This window comes from Pyrgilauda ruficollis, unplaced genomic scaffold (genome assembly GCF_017590135.1).
Source record: "Pyrgilauda ruficollis isolate IOZ18807 unplaced genomic scaffold, ASM1759013v1 scaffold54, whole genome shotgun sequence".
Classification (NCBI taxonomy): Eukaryota; Metazoa; Chordata; class Aves; order Passeriformes; family Passeridae; genus Pyrgilauda; species Pyrgilauda ruficollis.
This window is the reverse complement of record NW_024527044.1, coordinates 9,121,563-9,141,011: the sequence shown is the minus strand read 5'-3', so window position 1 is coordinate 9,141,011 and position 19,449 is coordinate 9,121,563. Positions and strand designations below refer to the sequence as shown.

Sequence of the window (19,449 nt, the reverse complement as noted above, 5' to 3'; positions counted from 1 at the left end):
TCTGAAGGACTGAAGCCGCTGAAGAACCGCGTGCCGTTCAAAACCGAGGCCGCTGAGGGCGCTGAAGAACGGCGGGCGGTTCAAAAGCGAGGCTGCTGAGGGACTGAGGCCGCTGAGGGGCCAAGGGCGGTAAAGAACGGCGGGCGGTTCAAAAGCGAGGGCTCTGAGGGACTGAGCCTGCTGAGGGCGCTGAAGAACCGCGGGCGGTGAAGAACCGAGGGCTCTGAGGGACTGAGGTCGCTGAAGAACCGCGAGCGGTTCAAAGACGAGGGCTCTGAGGGACTGAAACTGCCGAGCGGCCGAGGGCGGTGAAGAACCGCGGCCTCTGAAGAGCTGGGGCCGCTGAAGGGTCGAGGCCGCTGAGGGACCAAGGGCGCTGAAGAACCGCGGCCAGCGAAGAACCGAGGGCTCCGAAAAACTGAGGCCGCTGAGGGACCAAGGGCGCTGAAGAACCGCGGCCAGCGAAGAACCGAGGGCTCCGAAGAACTGAGGCCGCTGCGGGGCCGACGCGGCCGTTAAAGCGGCGGGAAGCACCGCCCGCCTCTGACGCCACACGCGCCGCGCCGCCGCCATGGGCGCCCGCCGGGCGGGGGCGTGACGTTCCCCGCAGCTCGCGTCGCCATTGGCCGCCCGCGCGGCTCCGCCTGCCGCCATTGGTCGGTGCCGCCCCGCCTCCCGCGGCGGGCGGGGGCGCGAACGTGCGGCGCGGGCCGTTCCCGCGGGCGGGGGGCGCGCGCGGCGCCTCGTGGGGAACTGCACGTAGCCAGGGCGGGGAGGGCACGCGCCGTTCCCGCCAGAGCCGGGGGCGGGGGGGGGGGGGGGCCGCCAGGGGAGACCATGGAGGAGATGAGGAGTGTCCATGTTTGTGAGGGGAGATCATGGAGGAGGAGCTGAGGGGTGTCCATGTCTGAGGGGAGATGAGGGGTGTCCATGAGGGGAGACCATGGAGGAGATCGTGGGGGAGAGATCAGGGGTGTCCATGTCCGTGAGGGGAGATGAGGGGTGTCCTTGAGGGGAGACCATGGAGGAGCTGAGGAGTGTCCATGTCTGAGGGGAGATGAGGGGTGTCCATGAGGGGAGACCATGGAGGAGATCGTGGGGGAGAGATCAGGGGTGTCCATGTTTGTGAGGGGAGATGAGGGGGGTCCATGAGGGGAGACCATGGAGGAGATGAGGAGTGTCCATGTTTGTGAGGGGAGATCATGGAGGAGGAGCTGAGGGGTGTCCATGTCTGAGGGGAGATGAGGGGTGTCCATGAGGGGAGATCATGGAGGAGATCGTGGGGGAGAGATCAGGGGTGTCCATGTTTGTGAGGGGAGATGAGGGGGTCCGTGAGGGGACATCATGGAGGAGACGAGGGGTGTCCATGTTTGTGAAGGGAGATCATGGAGGTGAGGAGGGGTGTCCATGTTTGTGAGGAGGGATCATGGAGGTGAGGAGTGTCCATGTTTGTGAGGGGAGATCATGGAGGTGAGGAGGGGTGTCCATGTTTGAGGGGAGATCATGGAGGTGATGAGGGGTGTCCATGTTTGTGAGGGGGGATCATGGAGGAGGAGATGAGGGGTGTCCATGTTTGTGAGGAGCAGCTGTGAGGGGAGATCATGGAGGAGATGAGGGGTGTTCATGAGAAGAGATCATGAGGAAGATGAGAAGATCACTGTGGACATGAGGAGCCTCCGTGGTTGTGAGGGGCAGCCATGAGGCAGGATCTTGGGTGGGATAAGGGGCGACCATGGAGGAAGATGAGGGGCGACCATGGAGGAAGATGAGGGGAGACCATGGAGGAAGATGAGGGGCAGCCCCTGCTGCTGTTTTGGAATATTTTTTCTCAGGTGTGGCGGCAGAACCAGCTGCCTCTCAAGGTGAGAGAGATCTCAAGGCGATGGATTTCACAGGCACCTCCTCTGCATACATAATAACTCACTTTTCATTTTAATTTTCATTTCAGCACGTAATGAGCTGACTGAAAAAACCAAGCCTGAGGAGCTTGGGAGGAAATTTAGGAGCACTGGAAATAGAAGATTTTGGCTCCTGCTTGGATGCATTGGAGAAGGTATTTGATTTTAGAAATTTAAAAAAAAAAAACAGATATTTTGTTGGGAAATCACATCAGGTTTCATGTTTTATATCACAACTGGGTGAAAACCCTTTCATGTCCCAGCATTTTTCCTTGGACAACAGTAGAAAAATCCCACCTGGGTTGTGTAAATTCATTGTTGGTAAAAATAAACATTTTTAGAGTGTTGGTACAGCAGCTCTGCCTTAACGTACTATAAAGGGACAAACACCAAAATTAGGGATTTTTGTCATGGTGACAAAAAGCTGAAGGGTTTGAAGGGAGGGGAAAAGCAGTGGCCCAAAGTGAAATAAACGCCAAAAGGAGAAATGCTGGTGAAAAATAAATAAAAAAGAGTGGTGATGGGGAGACCCCAAATCCTTGGGAATGGGGTAAAGGGGAGCCCAAATCCTTGGGAATGGGGTAAAAATGGAGCCCAAATCCTTGGGAATGGGGTAAAGGGGAGCCCAAATCCTTGGGAATGGGGTAAAGGGGAGCCCAATGAGGGGAGAAGAGAACGAGGGGCCGCAGCCGCTGCCGGCTCCCCCTCCTCGCCCCGCGGGCATCCCGGGCCGGGCCGGCGGAGCCCGGCGGGGCCGGGGCCGGGGCCGGGGCCGGGCGGCGGGGGCGTTGCACGGAGAGGCAGCGGCGGAGCCAATGCGCAGGAAGGGGCCGAGCATGTGGGGAGAGGTTGTTTACAGCAGCCCGGCCCCGGGAGCTTTAACCCGGCCGGCGGCTCGGCTCGGCTCGGAGCGGGGCTCCGCGGTGAGTGGCGGCGCGGCATGGCCCGGCCTCGGCTTCCTCCCCTAATTCTCCTTCTCCTTCCTCCTCCTTCCCTTCCTGGCTGAGCGGCGGAGAGCGGGGGGAAAGGAAAAAAAAAATTAGGGGGAAAAAAAGAAAATTAAAAAAAACCCCGCGCGCGGGAGCGGCGATTCCCGCCCGGCCGCGGCTCCGCCCCCGCCCCGCCCGGCCCGGCGCGGCTCCGGGAACCGGGAACCGGGAGCGTTTCAAAACAGCCCGAGGTGAGCGGGGACCGAGCCGGGCCGGGCCGGGCCGGGGGGCAGCCGCTTCTGCCTGTCCCGGTGAGCGCAGCGCCTTCCCCGCGTCCTGCTCCGGGCTCGGGGCATCCTCGGGGGGGCTGCCCGGTGTCCGTGTGCCTTATCCCGGGGCATTCCCTGCCGGTGTCCGTGTTCCCTTATCCCGGGGCATTCCCTGCCCGGTGTCCGTGTTCCCTTATCCCGGGGCATTCCCTGCCCGGTGTCCGTGTCCCTTATCCCGGGGCATTCCCTGCCCGGTGTCCGTGTGCCTTATCCCGGGGGATTCCCTGCCCGGCGTCCGTGTCCCTTATCCCGGGAGATTCCCTGCCCGGTGTCCGTGTTCCCTTACCCCGGTGTCCGTGTCCGCCCCATCCCGGGGCATTCCCTCCCCAGACCCGCTGTTTGTCCCCCCAGTACCGCTGTCCCTCTGTCCGTCCCCCCAGTCCCTCTCTCTGTCCGTCCCCCAGTCCCTCTGTCCGTTGAGGGGAGAGTGAGGGGAGAAGAGAACGAGGGGCCGCAGCCGCTGCCGGCTCCCCCTCCTCGCCCCGCGGGCATCCCGGGCCGGGCCGGCGGAGCCCGGCGGGGCCGGGGCCGGGGCCGGGGCCGGGCGGCGGGGGCGTTGCACGGAGAGGCAGCGGCGGAGCCAATGCGCAGGAAGGGGCCGAGCATGTGGGGAGAGGTTGTTTACAGCAGCCCGGCCCCGGGAGCTTTAACCCGGCCGGCGGCGAGGCTCGGCTCGGAGCGGGGCTCCGCGGTGAGTGGCGGCGCGGCATGGCCCGGCCTCGGCTTCCTCCCCTAATTCTCCTTCTCCTTCCTCCTCCTTCCCTTCCTGGCTGAGCGGCGGAGAGCGGGGGGAAAGGAAAAAAAAAATTAGGGGGAAAAAAAGAAAATTAAAAAAAACCCCGCGCGCGGGAGCGGCGATTCCCGCCCGGCCGCGGCTCCGCCCCCGCCCCGCCCGGCCCGGCGCGGCTCCGGGAACCGGGAACCGGGAGCGTTTCAAAACAGCCCGAGGTGAGCGGGGACCGAGCCGGGCCGGGCCGGGCCGGGGGGCAGCCGCTTCTGCCTGTCCCGGTGAGCGCAGCGCCTTCCCCGCGTCCTGCTCCGGGCTCGGGGCATCCTCGGGGGGGCTGCCCGGTGTCCGTGTTCCCTTATCCCGGGGGATTCCCTGCCCGGTGTCCGTGTTCCCTTATCCCGGGGCATTCCCTGCCCGGTGTCCGTCGCTGTCCCTCTGTCCGTCCCCCCCAGTCCCGCTGTCCCTCTCCCCAGTCCCTCTGTCCCTCTCCCCAGTCCCTCTGTCCCCCTCCCCAGTCCCTCTGTCCGTCCCCCCCAGTCCCGCTGTCCGTCCGTCCCCCCCAGTCCCGGTCCCTCTCCTCGCTGTCCGTATTCCCCCTCCCATCCCGGTCCCGGTTTGCCCGGTCCGTGTGTCCCTCCCTCCGTCCGTCTGTCCGTCCGTCCCTCCGTGTCCCCCGCCCCGCGCGCACGTGCCCTGCCCGGTGCCGCCCTCCCTCCGTGCCGTGCCCGGGCACTCTCCTGCTCCTCCTCCTCTTCCTCCTCCTCCTCCTCCTCCTCCTCCTCCTCCTCCTCCGCCGCCTTCCCCACGTGCCCCGCGGTCGGGAATACGCGCAATTCCTGGATCCAGGAATTCACGGGTCCAGGAATCCCGCCCTGGCTCCCCTCTCCCTTTCCTTCCTCCGCCCTCGCCGGCTCCTCAAGAAAAAAAAACAAAACAAAACAAAAAAATGCTGATTTTGGTCTTCCTAAAGTGTTTTCCTCTGGAATAATTTCCTTCCCGAAGTCACTCAGGGAGTTTTTCCTGGCGGGCAAAATCCAGGAGGAAACGTTGGGAATCTCCTGTTCCGGGAGCTTTGACTCGCGGGGAGTTCCCTTCAGTTTTGGGGGTGTTTGGTTTTTTTATTTTAAAAAAAGCCCAAATTCCCCAAACCGCTCCCGGCGGAGACCTCGCTTCCCGGTCACGTGTGCCGCTGGGGCGTGGATTTTTGGGGATTATTTTGGGGTTTTTTTGGGAAGCGTCAGGGGAAAAGTGGATCTGTTCTCTGCTTTGGGGTCTGCCACAGCCTGGACTTTGTGATTGTTGGGAGTGAGGCGGAATTTCTCCCGGAAAAAAAAAAAAAATCCTGGAAAAACGGGATTTTGGCATTCTCCAGAGAGGGATTAGTGCCAAAAACTTGGTTTTTATTCCCAAAAACCACCCGGGACGAGAATCAAGACATTCCCCTCTCTCCAAACCAACCATTCCTCATTTTCCAAACCCGCCTTTCCCAAACCTCCACGAGGTGCTGACGGGTTTTTTTTTTGGGAAAAACTCGGTCCCAAACCCACGCCGGGAATAATTTGGGATCCGATGGATTGGGAACAGCTGGGCGCTTTGGGATTTTTGGGACATCGGGCGGGGATTTCTTGGCACGGCCGTGGCGGGGATGGGATCCAGAGTCCAAAAATCCTCTGGAAGCTCCGGGAATTTGGCTCGGGGCAGGGTTTTCCCTTTTTTCCCTCCCCTCTGGCTGCCGGGGCCGGAGGGGGAAGGAAAAAGGGAAGGAGGGAAAATGAAATCCCCAGGGAATGGGGAGCGGCTTCGGAGCGGGACGGCGGCCAAGGGGCCCGCGGATTCCGCGCCTGGGATTGCCCGGCTTGGATCCCAAACCCTGGAATTCCCTGATGTGGATCCCAAACCCTGGAATTCCCCAATTTGGATCCCAGATCCTGGATTTCCCACTTTGGATCCCAGATCCTGGATTTCCCACTTTGGATCCCAGATCCTGGAATTCCCCACTTTGGATCCCAGATCCTGGAATTCCCCACTTTGGATCCCAAATCCTGGGATATCTCAGGGTTTCTGTGCCTGAGATTCCCTGGTTTGGATCCCAAACCCTGGAATTCCCTGATGTGGATCCCAAACCCTGGGATATCTCGGGGTTTCCGTGCCTGGGATTCCCCAATTTAGATCCCAAATCCTGGAATTCCCCAATTTGGATCCCAAACCCTGGGATATTCTGGAGTTTGTGTGGCTGGGATTCCCTGTCTGGATCCCAAATCTTGGAATTCCCCACTTTGGATCCCAAACCCTTGGATATCCCAGAGTTTCTATGCCTGGGATTGCCCAGGCTGGATCCCAAACCCTGGAATTCCCTGATTTGGATCCCAAACCCTGGGATATCTCGGGGTTTCCGTGCCTGGGATTCCCCAATTTAGATCCCAAATCCTGGAATTCCCCAATTTGGATCCCAGATCCTGGAATTCCCCAGTTTGGATCCCAAATCCTGGGATATCCCAGTTTGATCCCAAACCCTGGGATTCCCCAGTTTGGATCCCAGATCGTGGAATTCCCCAGTTTGGATCCCAAATCCTGGAATTCCCCGATTTGGATCCCACACCCTGGGATGTCTCAGTTTGCATCCCAAATCCTGGGATATCCCGGAGTTTCTGTGCCTGGGATTGCCCAATCTGGATCCCAGATCCTGGAATTCCCGGGTTTGCGTCCCAAGTCCTGGGATATCCCAGAGCTTCTGTCCCCGGTGCCAGCTCTGGATGCCACCCCCGTGTCCGTCTGTCTGTCCCCAGTGCCACCCCCATGTCTGTCTGTCCTCAATGCCACCCCTGTGTCCGTCTGTCTGTCCCCAATGCCACCTTTGTGTCCGTTTGTCCCCAAGTCAATCCCGGATCCCCCGCTGCTGGATTCCCGAATCCCGGATCCCCCGCTGCTGGATTCCCGAATCCCGGATCCCCCGCTGCTGGATTCCCGAATCCCGGATCTCCCGCTGCTGGATTCCCGAATCCTGGATCCCTTAGTGCCAAATTCCCCAATCCCGGATCCCCCGCTGCTGGATTCCCGAATCCCGGATCCCTTAGTGCCAGATCCCCCAATCCCGGATCCCCCAATCCCGGATTCCCAAATCCTGGATCCTCCAAAGCCAGATCCCCCAATCCCGGATCCCTCAATCCCGGATTCCCCAATCCCGGATCCCCCAGTCCCGAATTCCCCAATCCTGGATTTTCCAGTCCTGGATCCCCCAATCCCAGATTCCTCAATCCCAGATCCCCCAATCCCGGATTCCCAAATCCTGGATCCTCCAAAGCCAGATCCCCCAATCCCGGATCCCTCAATCCCGGATTCCCAAATCCTGGATCCTCCAAAGCCAGATCCCCCAATCCCGGATCCCTCGATCCCGGATCCCTCGATCCCGGATCCCCCGATCCCGGATTCCTGAATCCCGGAAGCCTCCGGCAGCTCCACAGTCAGCAGGTACCTCCTGGGGGCACGGTGGGAGAAATATTCCAGGGATTTTCCCAATTCTGCAGGGGCCTGGGGGTTTTTGGTGGAATCCCAAAATCCATTTCCTTTGGAGGAATCCCAAATTCCATGGAAAAGAGTCCAAAGTGTGTCCTGAGGGTCCATGGAAAAGTGTTTTGTTTTTTTTTTTTTTCCGGAAAAAAGAGTCCAAAGTGTGTCCTGAGGACTTCAGTCCTGCTGAGGATGGTTTGGGAACATCCAGTGGGATTCCCTTCCAGGAGCTGCTCCTGGTTTCCCATCCCAATCCCAAAGGAATTAGAGTTCCCACATTCCAATCCCAAGGGAATTCAATCTCTCAATCCCAATCCCGAAGGAATCAAATCGCCCAATCCCGAGGGAATTGAATTTCCCACATTCCAATCCCAAAGGAATTTAGTCTCCCAATCCCAATCCTGAGGGAATCAAATCCCACACATTTCGATCCCAAAGGAATTAAATTTCTCACATTCCAATCCCAAGGGAATCAAATCCCCCGATGTCAATCCCAAGGGAGTCAAATCTCCCACATTCCAATCCTGAGGGAATTCAATCTCCCAATCCCAAGGGAATTCAGTCTCCCAATCCCAAAGGAGTTACAGTTTCCACATTCCAATCCCAAGGGAATTCAATCTCCCAGTTCCAATCCCAAAGGAATTAAAGTTCCCGCATTCCAATCCTGAGGGAATCAAATTCCCCACATTCCAATCCCGAAGGAATTAAAGTTCCCACATTTCAACCAAGGAATTAAAGGGAATTCAGTCTCCCAATCCCAAGGGAATCAAAATTTCCCACATTCCAGTCCCGAGGGAATCAAATCTCCCAATCCCAAAGGAGTTACAGTTCCCACATTCCAATCCCAAGGGAATTCAGTCTCCCAGTTCCAATCCCGAAGGAATTAACGGTCCCGCATTCTAATTCTGAAGGAATTCAATCTCCCAATCCCAAGGGAATCCAATGCCCCACATCCCAATCCCAAGGGAATCAAATCCCCCACGTTCCAGTCTTGAGGGAATTCAAGCTCCCAATCCCAAAGGAATTCCATCTCCCAAATCCCGGATCCCCCGCTGCTGGATTCCCGAATCCCGGATCCCCCGCTGCTGGATTCCCGAATCCCGGATCCCCCGCTGCTGGATTCCCGAATCCCGGATCTCCCGCTGCTGGATTCCCGAATCCTGGATCCCTTAGTGCCAAATTCCCCAATCCCGGATCCCCCGCTGCTGGATTCCCGAATCCCGGATCCCTTAGTGCCAGATCCCCCAATCCCGGATCCCCCAATCCCGGATTCCCAAATCCTGGATCCTCCAAAGCCAGATCCCCCAATCCCGGATCCCTCAATCCCGGATTCCCCAATCCCGGATCCCCCAGTCCCGAATTCCCCAATCCTGGATTTTCCAGTCCTGGATCCCCCAATCCCAGATTCCTCAATCCCAGATCCCCCAATCCCGGATTCCCAAATCCTGGATCCTCCAAAGCCAGATCCCCCAATCCCGGATCCCTCAATCCCGGATTCCCCAATCCCGGATCCCCCAGTCCCGAATTCCCCAATCCTGGATTTTCCAGTCCTGGATCCCCCAATCCCAGATTCCTCAATCCCAGATCCCCCAATCCCGGATTCCCAAATCCTGGATCCTCCAAAGCCAGATCCCCCAATCCCGGATCCCCCAATCCCGGATTCCCAAATCCTGGATCCTCCAAAGCCAGATCCCCCAATCCCGGATCCCCCAATCCCGGATTCCCAAATCCTGGATCCTCCAAAGCCAGATCCCCCAATCCCGGATCCCTCGATCCCGGATCCCCCGATCCCGGATTCCCCAATCCCAGATTCCTGAATCCCGGAAGCCTCCGGCAGCTCCACAGTCAGCAGGTACCTCCTGGGGGCACGGTGGGAGAAATATTCCAGGGATTTTCCCAATTCTGCAGGGGCCTGGGGGTTTTTGGTGGAATCCCAAAATCCATTTCCTTTGGAGGAATCCCAAATTCCATGGAAAAGAGTCCAAAGTGTGTCCTGAGGGCTTCAGTCCTGCTGAGGATGGTTTGGGAACATCCAGTGGGATTCCTTTCCAGGAGCTGCTCCTGGTTTCCCATCCCAATCCCAAAGGAATTAGAGTTCCCACATTCCAATCCCAAGGGAATTCAATCTCTCAATCCCAATCCCGAAGGAATCAAATCGCCCAATCCCGAGGGAATTGAATTTCCCACATTCCAATCCCAAAGGAATTTAGTCTCCCAATCCCAATCCTGAGGGAATCAAATCCCACACGTTTCGATCCCAAAGGAATTAAATTTCTCACATTCCAATCCCAAGGGAATCAAATCCCCCGATGTCAATCCCAAGGGAGTCAAATCTCCCACATTCCAATCCTGAGGGAATTCAATCTCCCAATCCCAAGGGAATTCAGTCTCCCAATCCCAAAGGAGTTACAGTTTCCACATTCCAATCCCAAGGGAATTCAATCTCCCAGTTCCAATCCCAAAGGAATTAAAGTTCCCGCATTCCAATCCTGAGGGAATCAAATTCCCCACATTCCAATCCCGAAGGAATTAAAGTTCCCACATTTCAACCAAGGAATTAAAGGGAATTCAGTCTCCCAATCCCAAGGGAATCAAATTTCCCACATTCCAGTCCCGAGGGAATCAAATCTCCCAATCCCAAAGGAGTTACAGTTCCCACATTCCAATCCCAAGGGAATTCAGTCTCCCAGTTCCAATCCCGAAGGAATTAACGGTCCCGCATTCTAATTCTGAAGGAATTCAATCTCCCAATCCCAAGGGAATCCAATGCCCCACATCCCAATCCCAAGGGAATCAAATCCCCCACGTTCCAGTCTTGAGGGAATTCAAGCTCCCAATCCCAAAGGAATTCCATCTCCCACATTCCAATCCCAAAGGAGTTCAGTCTCCCAATTCCAGTGCTGAGGGAATCAGATCTCCCACGTTCCACTCCCGAAGGAATCAAAGTTCCCACATTCCAATCCTAAAGGAATCAAATCCCCCAATTCAAATCCCGAGGGAATCAAATCCCCCACATTCCAGTCCCGAGGGAATCAAATCTCCCAATCCCAAAGGAGTTACAGTTCCCACATTCCAATCCCAAGGGAATTCAATCTCCCAGTTCCAATCCCAAAGGAATTAAAGTTCCCGCATTCCAATCCTGAGGGAATCAAATTCCCCACATTCCAATCCCGAAGGAATTAAAGTTCCCACATTTCAACCAAGGAATTAAAGGGAATTCAGTCTCCCAATCCCAAGGGAATCAAATTTCCCACATTCCAGTCCCGAGGGAATCAAATCTCCCAATCCCAAAGGAGTTACAGTTCCCACATTCCAATCCCAAGGGAATTCAGTCTCCCAGTTCCAATCCCGAAGGAATTAACGGTCCCGCATTCTAATTCTGAAGGAATTCAATCTCCCAATCCCAAGGGAATCCAATGCCCCACATCCCAATCCCAAGGGAATCAAATCCCCCACGTTCCAGTCTTGAGGGAATTCAAGCTCCCAATCCCAAAGGAATTCCATCTCCCACATTCCAATCCCAAAGGAGTTCAGTCTCCCAATTCCAGTGCTGAGGGAATCAGATCTCCCACGTTCCACTCCCGAAGGAATCAAAGTTCCCACATTCCAATCCTAAAGGAATCAAATCCCCCAATTCAAATCCCGAGGGAATCAAATCCCCCACATTCCAGTCCCGAGGGAATCAAATCCCCCACATTCCAATCCCATGGGAATCAAATCTCCCACATTCCAATCCCGAAGGAATTAACGGTCCCGCATTCTAATTCTGAAGGAATTCAATCTCCCAATCCCAAGGGAATCCAATGCCCCACATCCCAAGGGAATCAAAATTTCCCACATTCCAGTCCCGAGGGAATCAAATCTCCCAATCCCAAAGGAGTTACAGTTCCCACATTCCAATCCCAAGGGAATTCAGTCTCCAAATCCCAATCCCAAAGGAATTGAAGTTCCCACATTCCAATCCCAAGCGAATTCAATATCCCAATCCCAAGGGAATTCAGTCTCCCAATCCCAAAGGAGTTACAGTTTCCACATTCCAATCCCAAGGGAATTCAGTCTCTCAGTTCCAATCCCAAAGGATTCAAATCCCCCACATTCCAATCCCGAAGGAATTAAAGTTCCCACATTTCAATCCCAAGGGAATTTAATCCCCCGCATTCCAATCCCAAGGGAATCAAACCTCCCAATCCCAAGGGAATTCCATCTCCAAATCCCGATCCCGAAGGAATTAAAGTTCCCACATTCCAATCCCAAAGGAATTAAAGTTCCCACATTCCAATCCCAAGGGAATTCAGTCTCCAAATCCCAATCCCAAAGGAATTGAAGTTCCCACATTCCAATCCCAAGCGAATTCAATATCCCAATCCCAAGGGAATTCAGTCTCCCAATTCCAATCCCGAGGGAATAAAATTTTCCACATTCCAATCCCAAAGGAATCAAATCCCCCAATTCCAATCCCAAAGGAATTCAGTCTCCCAATCCTAAGGGAATTCAATCTCCCCCATTCCAGTGTGAGATCCTGGATCCTTGAGATCCATGGAAAATCCTCGATCCCCGGATCCCGATCCCGGCGGGGATGGGATCCCGGGGTGACAATTCCATGGAGGGATTTTCCCCTCTGGGTGGGGGAGACTTTTCCATGAACAAGGCTGGAAAATTCCCCATCAGGAGGAGATTTGGGAATTTGGGATGGAGCAGGAGGGGTTTGCACAGCTCCTTCCCCTTCCTGGAGCGTGGGATCCTTTTTCCATCGGGATTTTAATCCTTTTATCCGCTTGGAATCACTTTGGGAGTCCTGGGAACGCCCAGATCCATGGGGAAAGTGTCCAGAATCCCAGGAAATCCCTGGATTTGGGATTGCTGGGGGTGGGCAGAGCAGATTTTTTTGGGATGGGTTGGGTTAGGATTAAGATTCCCATAGGAATCCGAAACCCAAGGACAGGATCAAGGTTGATCCTAAACGAGGATCCCATGGGATCAGCGAGTTCCAGAAAAATTCATGGGAACACCCCAAAATCTGGGAATGTGCCATTCCCGTTGGATCCCGGGGCTGGGAATTGCTGGAATTCCTGGGGTTGTCCAGTCTGGGAATTGCTGGGGGTGGAAATCCCATCTCTGCCATTCCCGTTGGATCCCGGGGCTGGGAATTGCTGGAATTCCTGGGGTTGTCCAATCTGGGAATTGCTGGGGGTGGGCAGAGCAGATTTTTCGGGATCAACTTGGGAATGTGAAATGCGAGCCCTGCAGGACGGGATCATCCCTGATCCCAAAGGAGGATCCCGTGGGATCAGCGGTGACCCCAAAGGCCGTCCCAAACCTTTTCCAGGTGCTCCTCAGTTCCCTGGAGGAGCAGATCCCAGGATTCCCGGCGTGCTGGAGGGCGCAGGACCCGCTCCAAGCCCCGTCCCTGCCCGCTCCCGGCATTCCCGAGAGATCCGTGTCCAGCAGCATCGACGTTCCCAAAAGGTCGGTGCCTTGTCCTGGGATCCCAAATCCTGGGATTCCCCAGTCTGGATCCCAAATCCTGGCATGGCCCAACTTGGATCCCAAATCCTGGCATGACCCAACCAAATCTTGGGATATCCCAGAGTTTCTGTGCCTGAGATTCCCCAGTTTGGATCCCAAATCCAGGGATTCCCCAATTTGCATCCCAAACTCTGGGATTCCCCGGTTTGGATCCCAGAGTTTTTCCACCTAAGATTCCCCAACTTGGATCCCAAATCCTAGGTTTCCACAATTTGGATCCCAAATCCTGAGATATTCCTGATTTGGATCCCAAATCCTGGGATATCCCAGAGTTTCTGTGCCTGAGATTCCCCAGTTTGGATCCCAAATCCTGGAATTCTCCAATTTGGGTCACGAATCCTGGGATTCCCCAATTTCGATCCTGAATCTTTGGGTCATAAATCCTGGGATATCCCAGAGTTTCTCCACATAAGGTTCCCCAATTTGGATCCCAAATCCTGGAATATCCTGGATTCTCCATGTGAGATTCCCCAGTTTGAATCCTAAATTGTTGGATTCCACGGTTTGGATCCCAAATCCTGAGATTCCCCAGTCTGGATCCCAAATCCTGCAATTCCCCAGTTTGGATCCCAGATCCTGGGATTCTCCAATTGGGGTCATAAATCCTGGCATCTCCCAGAGTTTCTCCACAGAAGATTCCCCGATTTGGATCCCAGGTCCTGGAATTCCTCGATTTAAATCCCGAATCCCAGAGCACCTCACCATTCCAGGTCCAGCTCCTCCTTCCCCAGGGCGTTTCCATTTCCATTCGGGATTTCCGGGATCTTCCCTTCCTTTTCCCGCCCCTCCTTCCCAGGGGCGTGGGGAGGGAATCCGGGTGGGCTCGGGGGGACATTTTGGCTCTCCAGGGGCCGTTCCCAACGTTTTCCCGACGTTTTCCTGACATTTTTCCCAACGTTTTCCCCAACGTTTTCCCAACGTTTTCCCCAACGTTTTCCCGATGGTTTTCTCTGCGTTTTCCCAACGTTTCCCTGATGTTTTCCTCGACGTTTTTCCGAACGTTTTCCCGACATTTTTCCGACGTTTTTCCCAACCTTTTCCCAATGGTTTCCCCACATTTTCCCATCATTTTCCCGATGTTTTTCCCCGACGTTTTTCCAAACGTTTTCCCATCATTTTCCCGATGTTTTTCCCTGGCGTTTTCCCGATGTTTTCCCAACACTTTTCCCAACGTTTTCCCAACATTTTTCCCAACGTTTCCCCAACATTTTCCCCAATGTTTTTCCCAACGGTTTTCCTGACATTTTCCCTGCGTTTTCCCAACATTTTCCCCGCCCTTTTCCCGACGCTTTTCCTACTTTTTCTCGATGTCTTTCCCGACGTTTTCCCCAACCTTTTCTCGACGTTTTTCCTGATGGTTTTCCCGACGTTTTCCTCACATTTTTCCCAATATTTTCCTGATGTTTTCCCCACATTTTCCCGACATTTCCCCGACATTTTTCCCGATGTTTTCCCCGATGGTTTTCCCGACATTTTCCCTGCGTTTTCCTGATTCCCGAGAGATCCGTGTCCAGCAGCATCGACGTTCCCAAAAGGTCGGTGCCTTGTCCTGGGATCCCAAATCCTGGGATTCCCCAGTCTGGATCCCAAATCCTGGCATGGCCCAACTTGGATCCCAAATCCTGGCATGACCCAACCAAATCTTGGGATATCCCAGAGTTTCTGTGCCTGAGATTCCCCAGTTTGGATCCCAAATCCAGGGATTCCCCAATTTGCATCCCAAACTCTGGGATTCCCCAGTTTGGATCCCAGAGTTTTTCCACCTAAGATTCCCCAACTTGGATCCCAAATCCTAGGTTTCCACAATTTGGATCCCAAATCCTGAGATATTCCTGATTTGGATCCCAAATCCTGGGATATCCCAGAGTTTCTGTGCCTGAGATTCCCCAGTTTGGATCCCAAATCCTGGAATTCTCCAATTTGGGTCACGAATCCTGGGATTCCCCAATTTCGATCCTGAATCTTTGGGTCATAAATCCTGGGATATCCCAGAGTTTCTCCACATAAGGTTCCCCAATTTGGATCCCAAATCCTGGAATATCCTGGATTCTCCATGTGAGATTCCCCAGTTTGAATCCTAAATTGTTGGATTCCACGGTTTGGATCCCAAATCCTGAGATTCCCCAGTCTGGATCCCAAATCCTGCAATTCCCCAGTTTGGATCCCAGATCCTGGGATTCTCCAATTGGGGTCATAAATCCTGGCATCTCCCAGAGTTTCTCCACAGAAGATTCCCCGATTTGGATCCCAGGTCCTGGAATTCCTCGATTTAAATCCCGAATCCCAGAGCACCTCACCATTCCAGGTCCAGCTCCTCCTTCCCCAGGGCGTTTCCATTTCCATTCGGGATTTCCGGGATCTTCCCTTCCTTTTCCCGCCCCTCCTTCCCAGGGGCGTGGGGAGGGAAGCCGGGTGGGCTCGGGGGGACATGTTGGCGCTCCAGGGGCCGTTCCCAACGTTTTCCCGACGTTTTCCTGACATTTTTCCCAACGTTTTCCCCAACGTTTTCCCAACGTTTTCCCCAACGTTTTCCCGATGGTTTTCTCTGCGTTTTCCCAACGTTTCCCTGATGTTTTCCTCGACGTTTTTCCGAACGTTTTCCCGACATTTTTCCGACGTTTTTCCCAACCTTTTCCCAATGGTTTCCCCACATTTTCCCATCATTTTCCCGATGTTTTTCCCCGACGTTTTTCCAAACGTTTTCCCATCATTTTCCCGATGTTTTTCCCTGGCGTTTTCCCGATGTTTTCCCAACACTTTTCCCAACGTTTTCCCAACATTTTTCCCAACGTTTCCCCAACATTTTCCCTGCGTTTTCCTGACATTTCCCCCGACCTTTTCCCAATGCTTTTCCCGACGTTTTCCCCAACCTTTTCTCGACGTTTTTCCTGATGGTTTTCCCGACATTTTCCCTGCGTTTTCCCAACATTTTCCCCAATGTTTTTCCCAACGGTTTTCCTGACATTTTCCCTGCGTTTTCCCAACATTTTCCCCGACCTTTTCCCGACGCTTTTCCTACTTTTTCTCGATGTCTTCCCCAACCTTTTCCCAACGTTTTTCCGACGTTTTCCCATCATTTTCCTGATGTTTTTCCCTGACGTTTTCCCAACATTTTCCCAACGTTTTCCCGACATTTTTCCCAACGTTTTCCCAATGTTTTTCCCAACGTTTCCCCAACATTTTCCCCAATGTTTTTCCCGACGGTTTTCCTGACGTTTTCCCAACATTTTCCCGACGTTTCTCCTACGTTTTCTCGATGTTTTTCCCGACGTTTTCCCCAACCTTTTCTCGACGTTTTTCCTGATGGTTTTCTCGACGCTTTCCTGACGTTTTCCCCACATTTTTCCCAATATTTTCCCGATGTTTTCCCCACATTTTCCCCACATTTCCCCGACATTTTTCCCGACATTTTCCCTGCGTTTTCCTGACATTTTCCCCGACCTTTTCCCAACATTTTTCCCGACGTTTTCCCTCATGGTTTTCCCGATGGTTTTCCCGACGTTTCCCTGATCTTTTCCTGACATTTTCCCCACGTTTTTCCCGACATTTCCCGACATTTTACCCAACGTTTTCCCCATGTTTTCGCGACGTAAATCTGGGAGAAACATGATCCTGTCTGCCAGGGAATTCCAGATCCACGTCCCCACGTGGAACTTCCGTGGGGATTTGGAATTCCTCAGGAATGGGGAAGAAATTGTTCCCAAAGTCCAACCTGAACTTCCCTGGAAAAATCTGGGAGAAATCCCGATCCCACCTGCCAGGGAATTCCAGATCCTTGTCCCCAAGTGCCGCATGCACAGGGATTTGGAATTCCTCTGGGAATGGGGATTCCAAAGCTCCCTGGAAAAGCCATTCCATGAAGGAATTCCCAAAATCCAACCTGAACTTCTCCTGGAAGAATTTAAGTCCATTTCCTGGGAAAAATCCCAGTTCCTCCTGCCAGGGAATTCCAGATCCACGTCCCCAAGTGCCACTTCCATAGGGATTTGGAATTCCTCTGGGAATGGGGAAGAAATTGTTCCCAAATTCCAGCCTGGAACAACGTGGGAGAAGTCCCGATCCCACCTGGCCGCTCCCTGGTCCCAGGGAATTCCAGGGAGGAGAATTCCCTCTGCACCCTGGCGCGGCTCCGGGTGTCCCCTCGGTGCCACCGCCTGCCAGGGGACAATTCCCGGTCACGGCTTTTTTTGGGAATGACTCCTTCATTCCCGAGGAGTCAGCGGCTCCCGGGAGGGACAAAAATAACCCAGAGCGGCGGGAAACGCCCGCGGTCACCCGGGGTGGCACCAAGGGGACAGTCCTGGGGGTGACACAAAGGGGACAGTCCGGGGTGGCACCAAGGGGACAATCAGGGGTGGCACCAAGGGGACAGTCCCAGGGTGACACAAAGGGGACAGTCCCGGGGTGGCACTAAGGGGACAGTCCGGGAGTGGCACCAAGGGGACAGTCCGGGGGTGGCACAAAGGGGACAATCCCAGGGTGGCACCAAGGGGACAATTGGGGGTGGCACTAAGGGGACAGTTGGGGGTGGCACCAAGGGGACAGTCTGGGGTGACACAGAGGGGACAATCCCGGGGTGGCACCAAGGGGACAGTCCGGGGTGACACAAATGGGACAGTCTGGGGTGACACCAAGGGGACAATCCCAGGGTGGCACCAAGGGGACAATCCGGGGTGACACCAAGGGGACAATCCCAGGGTGGCACCAAGGGGACAATCCCAGGGTGGCACCAAGGGGACAATCCCAGGGTGGCACCAAGGGGACAATCCCAGGGTGGCACCAAGGGGACAATCCCAGGGTGGCACCAAGGGGACAATCGGGGGTGGCACCAAGGGGACAGTCCGGGGTGGCACCAAGGGGACAATCCTGGGGGTGGCACCAAGGGGACAATCCCAGGGTGGCACCAAGGGGACAGTCCGCACAGGGATTTGGAATTCCTCTGGGAATGGGGATTCCAAAGCTCCCTGGAAAAGCCATTCCATGAAGGAATTCCCAAAATCCAACCTGAACTTCTCCTGGAAGAATTTAAGTCCATTTCCTGGGAAAAATCCCAGTTCCTCCTGCCAGGGAATTCCAGATCCACGTCCCCAAGTGCCACTTCCATGGGGAGTTGGAATTCCTCTGGGAATGGGGAAGAAATTGTTCCCAAATTCCAGCCTGGAACAACGTGGGAGAAGTCCCAATCCCACCTGGCCACTCCCTGATCCCAGGGAATTCCAGGGAGGAGAATTCCCTCTGCACCCTGCCGGGGGGACAGTCCCGGGGTGGCACCAAGGGGACAATCCTGGGGGTGGCACCAAGGGGACAATCCCAGGGTGGCACCAAGGGGACAGTCCCGGGGTGGCACCAAGGGGACAGTCCAGGGGTGGCACCAAGGGGACAATCGGGGGTGGCACCAAGGGGACAGTCCAGGGTGACACCAAAGGGACAGTCCGGGGGTGGCACCAAGGGGACAGTCCGGAGTGGCACCAAGGGGACAATCAGGGGTGGCACCAAGGGGACAGTTCCGGGGTGGCACTAAGGGGACAGTCCGGGGGTGACACAAAGGGGACAGTCCTGGGGTGACACAAAAGGGACAGTCCCGGGGTGGCACTAAGGGGACAGTCCCGGGGTGGCACAAATGGGACAGTCCCAGGGTGGCACCAAGGGGAATTGGGACAAACAGGGAGAGGCATCAAAGTTTGGGATAAAACTCTGGGAATTTCCCTGGATTGAACCCCCGAGCTCCAAGCGGAGCTGGGCTTCAGGGCAAGGGCATTGTCCCCAAGGTGACAGTGGCACTGTGTCCCCGAGGTGACAGTGGCACTGTGTCCCCTCAGGGGTTCAGTTGTCCCTCTGTCCCAGAGGTGACAATGACACCGTGTCTCCTCTGTAGTTCAGCTGTCCCTGTGTCCCTGAGGTGACAATGGCCGGACAGTCCTGGGGTGACACAAAAGGGACAGTCCCGGGGTGGCACTAAGGGGACAGTCCCGGGGTGGCACAAATGGGACAGTCCCAGGGTGGCACCAAGGGGAATTGGGACAAACAGGGAGAGGCATCAAAGTTTGGGATAAAACTCTGGGAATTTCCCTGGATTGAACCCCCGAGCTCCAAGCGGAGCTGGGCTTCAGGGCAAGGGCATTGTCCCCAAGGTGACAGTGGCACTGTGTCCCCGAGGTGACAGTGGCACTGTGTCCCCTCAGGGGTTCAGTTGTCCCTGAGGTGACAATGGCACTGTGTCCCCTCTGGGTTTAAGTTGTCCCCAAGGTGACAATGGCCCTGTGTCCCTTCAGGGCTTCAGCTGTCCCCAAGGTGACAATGGCCCTGTATCTCTTCAGGGGCTCAGTGGCCCAGTGTCCCCTCAGGGACTCAGATGTCCCCATGTCCCCTTGGTAACAATGTCACCATGACCCCTCGGTGACAACACCACCGCCTCCCTTCAGGAGTTCAGCTGTCCCTGTGTCCCTGAGGTGACAATGACCCCGTGTCCCTTCAGGGATTCAGTGGCCGGGTGTCCCTTGGCCACCGTGTCCCCTTGGTGTCCCTTAGCC

The 19,449-nt window shown here is 55.2% G+C and overlaps 1 protein-coding gene and 1 long non-coding RNA gene across 2 annotated transcripts; both read left to right on the top strand.

The window, feature by feature from the left end:
* The first annotated feature begins 1,361 nt into the window (after nt 1–1,361).
* On the top strand, nt 1,362–2,072 carry LOC121360854. Its single transcript, XR_005956257.1, has 2 exons — nt 1,362–1,862; nt 1,949–2,072. It is a non-coding gene; the product is annotated as an uncharacterized LOC121360854 (long non-coding RNA).
* Nucleotides 2,073–2,734: 662 nt separating this feature from the next.
* Nucleotides 2,735–18,794, top strand: LOC121360781 (basic proline-rich protein-like). Its single transcript, XM_041480857.1, has 5 exons — nt 2,735–2,821; nt 6,762–6,899; nt 8,415–9,245; nt 12,720–12,901; nt 18,764–18,794. The coding sequence occupies exons 1-5, from the start codon at nt 2,735–2,737 to the stop codon at nt 18,792–18,794; spliced, it is 1,269 nt and encodes a 422-aa protein (XP_041336791.1).
* The last annotated feature ends 655 nt before the right edge of the window (nt 18,795–19,449 follow it).

Excerpts from the sequence above, each read along its gene's own strand:
- LOC121360781 (XM_041480857.1), top strand. The coding sequence starts at position 2,735 with ATGTGGGGAGAGGTTGTTTACAGCAGCCCGGCCCCGGGAGCTTTAACC. Across the intron at positions 2,822-6,761 it reads GCTCGGAGCGGGGCTCCGCG|TCAATCCCGGATCCCCCGCT; the intron begins GTGAGTGGCGGC and ends TTTGTCCCCAAG. Across the intron at positions 6,900-8,414 it reads CCCGAATCCTGGATCCCTTA|GAATTCCATCTCCCAAATCC; the intron begins GTGCCAAATTCC and ends CCAATCCCAAAG.